Source organism: Pundamilia nyererei, unplaced genomic scaffold (assembly GCF_000239375.1).
Source record: "Pundamilia nyererei isolate P.nyererei 1_Seehausen unplaced genomic scaffold, PunNye1.0 scaffold00019, whole genome shotgun sequence".
NCBI classification, from domain to species: Eukaryota; Metazoa; Chordata; class Actinopteri; order Cichliformes; family Cichlidae; genus Pundamilia; species Pundamilia nyererei.
In genome coordinates, this window is record NW_005187420.1 from 4,391,755 (window position 1) to 4,396,146 (window position 4,392).

The 4,392-nt window shown below is 43.5% G+C and overlaps 1 protein-coding gene across 1 annotated transcript; it reads right to left on the reverse strand.

Annotated features, from left to right (window-relative positions):
- Positions 1–2,757: 2,757 nt before the first annotated feature.
- On the reverse strand, positions 2,758–4,119 carry LOC102210880 (protein C19orf12 homolog). The gene is made up of 2 exons (XM_005726451.1): positions 4,032–4,119; positions 2,758–2,996 (listed from the first exon to the last, which is right to left on the reverse strand). The coding sequence occupies exons 1-2, from the start codon at positions 4,117–4,119 to the stop codon at positions 2,758–2,760; spliced, it is 327 nt and encodes a 108-aa protein (XP_005726508.1).
- Positions 4,120–4,392: the final 273 nt, after the last annotated feature.

The following is a 4,392-nucleotide window of genomic DNA, read 5'->3' on the forward strand; positions in this document are numbered from 1 at the left end:
CCACAGCATGTCTTTATCCTGTCTTCCTTCTCTCACCCCAACCAATCACAGCAGATGGCCCCGCCCCTCCCTGAGCCTGGTTCTGCTGGAGGTTTCTTCTTGTTAAAAGGGAGTTTTTCCTTCCCACTGTCGCCAAAGTGCTTTCATGGGCTCATATGATTGTTGGGGGTTTTCAGTATAAAGCACCTTGAGGAGACTGCTGCTGTGATTTGGTGCTGTATAAATAAAAAAATTTTCATCATCATTGTGTGAAATTGCAAATGACTGGGAAATGTGTTTTGGTCAAATTGAGACATTCTGATCTGTGTGGTGTTCCTTAAAACTACTGTAAGTTTCTAGGGGGTCTATTATTAGGTTTCCTGAAGAATTATCCTAATTGCTGTCTCAGACTGTGATGTCTGAGTTCTCCGTGCCCATTGCCTTTTCTCCTTGATTGCAATAAGATGTTTTGAGCCAGAGCGAGCTTTTTCTCCGCTTTGTCAGTGGGTAACTTGTTATATTTTGCTGTCAAAAGAAGTAAGTTGATTGGAGTAGTTGTAGTCTTTATTTTTAATAAGTTGAAGTTCCAAGAGTTTAATCTGTTTTCCTGAAATTTTCATTTCATTTTGTCTCTTTAAATGTTGGAGCTTGTAAAGCTGATTAATTCTCCTCTCCTCCCAGCTTATGTTGGTACTAGTTTGGACAGTATTTGATCCAAAATCGATGCTGTTCTGGTTTTAACGTATGTAATAAATTCAGCGTTTTGTTCCGTCTATATAAATGGTCTGATTCTTATAGAGTGCTTTTCTGCTCTCCTGGAGTACTCAAAGCGCTCTATACAACATGCCTCATTCATGCATTCACAAGTGCAAACTCATCTACAGTCACAGTCCGATGAGCGCATCAGAGGGCAGCTTGGGGTCAGTATCTTGCCCAAGGATATCTGACATGCAGACCGGGGAAGCCAAGGATCGAACCACCAGCCTTCTAATCAGTAGATGATCTGCTCTTCCACCTGAGCCACAGCCACCCACCCGTAAATGCTAACAGACAGGACCATGGTCACTTATAACTATACAGCTGTGCCAGCAGTTTTTCATTTGTGATAACAGCTCTCTTGACACAGGGAAGTAATCTATGGGGGAGCAAGTTTTTAATGTACTATAGTGACACGAGTATTCCACTTTTCCAGGATTCGGTTCATGCCACACCTCGACCAGGCAGTTTGCTCCATTGCTTTTGCTAATTCGCCACTGCTGCTCTCCAGACGTTCTTCAGGTTCTTCTGTGTGCAGGCGGCGGCGCTCTACTTTCTGCTCGATCTCTGTCAAACTGGTGTGTTGTGACACAGGTGGTCATCTCACCCATTTTACCAATGCTGTCAATGCTGGACTTAAACTGCGAGCCAAGCGTCCTCAACTCTCTTAACGCTACCTTCAGTTCCACCATCCTGTTAGTAGCACCTTCATGTTGTTGTTCCTCTGAAGGAATTTTGGGGGGTTTGCGAGCTTTGACATAGCTCGGCTTACTTTGGTGTGGTTAGTTGAAAGTTTCAAGGTCATGCTGAGCCTCCAAGCTGTGCCCGTGTCGTTCCACGCTAAGTATCCCTGACAGGATTTGTTTCCCATGCGTTGCGAGCGGGCTTTCCACTGCACTGGGCTTTCCAAATCAGGGACAAACGGTATCCCTCATTCTTGATTTTCAGTTAACGCTTCTTATAGTGACTAACTACTCTTTGGAGCTGCAGTCCCCAACCCCCAGGCCATGGACCGGGCCACGCAAGCTGAACTTGGTTGGCTATGGTTTTTAAGGTTTTTATCGTTTTTATCATTAACTTGGTTCCCTGGGTCTTTTCACGTGTGTTATGAATAAATCTTCTTTTTTGGTACCAGTACTGGTTTTATTTTGTTGTATTTATCCGCGACACCTTAAAGGCCGGCCCGTGAAAATACTGTCGGATATAAACCGGTCCGTAAGGCAGAAAAGGTTGGGCACCGCTGGTTTAGACAGTTTCAGTGGGATCCAAATAATTATCAGCCAAACTGTCCTGTTTTTGTTTTTTAATTTATCCCGTCCGATAACAGGTGAGAACAATAAATGTATAATTTTCTGTTGTAACCCACAGACTGAACGACAGTATAACGACACTCATCTTTCACCTTTTCACTAAAGTCAAACGTCACTTCCACCTCTAGTTGGTTGTAATGGAGGCGGAGTCAGCTGGGTCCACTCTCCCTGCCCAGCGCGTGCTAGATCCCGTCGGGGATAGCCACCGTGGTACGACACCCCCGCATGTAGAGAAACTTTTAACATGAAATTTTGAGTCACAAAGACAGAAAAGAAAATGTTATTTCCATGTAACTGTCATGCTGCGTTAAACAAATGTGACAAGTTTTATCACGAATACAAAAATATGAAATAAATAAATTTGCAGATGGTACTCTAACTGTCACTCCCAAAGTCATTTTGTTCAGTATGTGCCTGACTTTGATTTCAACCTACTCTACCTACAGCTTCAAGTAGATCTTAAACTGAACCCGCAGCTTGTATCACTTCATCGGGTCTTTCAGCATCATCGTCGGCTGCACGTGTACATCCATAATGTACACGTGCAGCGCTGCACCTTCGATCATTATAATGCGAACATTTGTGGAAACACAAAAAGGCTCATCAGTTTGTTTTATTTGAAAAAGATGAAGAAAGATTTTCTCTCCTCTGTGTGTTTCAGGGTTCATCATGAAAAGTCTGCAGGCAGCCAGAACTCACAGCACACCTGTTCTCAGGTTAAAGTTTTCACCCTGCGCTTTAACTCATCAATGATTGCTTTCTTGAGAGGAATGTCTTTCATCACATAATCAATGAGCCCCTCTACAGTTTCCCATTTCAGATGAACTAAAATAGCCATGACTGATTTAAGGAGCTTGTCCAATTGAGCAGGAGGCATCTCGCGCAGGATCTGAGGCAGAGGCTTGAAATCGTCACTGGTCTTCCAGCTGTAGATGCCTCCGATGGCTGCACCTGGAAGACAAGAGGGTGGATGGAGAGTCACATATGTTGCTTTAGGAGCTGTTTCTCTTCATTCCTCACCATGGAAATGGCCGCTGTGTCGATTCGTGTTATATTTTTGACGGATTATTTGAATCAAGTTTCCAGTTAGAAATATTTCTGCCTGTCTTGAAGAGGATGTTGTAATAGTAATTTTGCAATGTATGTTGAAGAGATATTACTGCCCTCTGTTGGTGTGTCTGTGCATTACAAGCAATAAAAGGTGTTCGTTAAAAACATCAGAGACTGAGAGTAAATTATATCTGATGGGACTGAGGTTCAAGTTCATCGCATGACTGCTAAAATGCTTCGGTCCCCTCAACTCCACAAAGCTTCAAAGAATTTTCACTTCATTGCAACTTATGTGTTGGTTTGGTTCAACAGTTCCCAGCAGAGAGCAGAGCGATGGAGACTCAAAGTTTACCGCTCACAGTTTGCTGATCTGCACTTAAATGGACAAAAAGTTCACGTACAGCAGTTTATATTTTTGAAGTTGAGAAGTTAAAGCTCTGTGAGGGATCATTTTCTCCCAATTCCACATACCTATAGATTTTTTGAACATGGCAGTCTATCAGTCCAATAACCCAATAAAAAAAAATCTGATTGATTTTGTCCAAGTTCTCACTGTGTCCTCGATTCTTTTGTTTCATTGGCCCGATCATCAGCTGCTTTAATAATAATGGATTGGATTTATATAGCGCTTTTCAAGGCACCCAAAGCGCTTTACAATGCCACTATTCATTCACACACTGTTGGAGGCAGCTACGGTTGTAGCCACAGCTGCCCTGGGGCAGACTGACAGAAGCGAGGCTGCCATATCGCGCCATCGGCCCCTCTGGCAACACCAGTAGGCGGTAGGGGAAATTGTCTTGCCCAAGGACACAACGACCAGGACAGAGAGCCCAGGGATCGAACCAGCGACCTTCCGGTTACAGATGCGATTCCCAACCCCCTGAGCCACGGTCGCCCCTAATGTCTGCTTCACAAATGGATAATTGATGTACTCACCCACAGCAAACCCCGGAGGTCCACCAACCAGCCCACCAACAACCGCACATCCTCCGGTCTTAATTCCTCCTTTCACCGAGTTCTTCATGGTGACCTTGAGATCTGGCTCAGACCATAATTTGTCGAGCAGTTGTTGGAGATCTTTTTTTATTTTGTCGTCCATCTTACTGATGAAGTATTTGGGTAAAATTCTGTCAGTTTCTGCCTGGATGTAACTGAGATGTAATTTTACTGTCAGAACAAATTCAGTTTTATTCATAAAGCAGCAAATCACATCAGGCCTGTAAGGTCCAAGCAGCAGACGTTCAGTCTAATATTTAATCAGAAGAGAAATATTCAGATTTATTTGTAATCATTGATA

Coding starts and splice junctions, on each gene's coding strand:
- LOC102210880 (XM_005726451.1), bottom strand. CDS start 4,119: ATGAAGAACTCGGTGAAAGGAGGAATTAAGACCGGAGGATGTGCGGTT. Junction 2,997..4,031: donor ACCTCCGGGGTTTGCTGTGG/GTGAGTACATCA, acceptor CTTGTCTTCCAG/GTGCAGCCATCGGAGGCATC.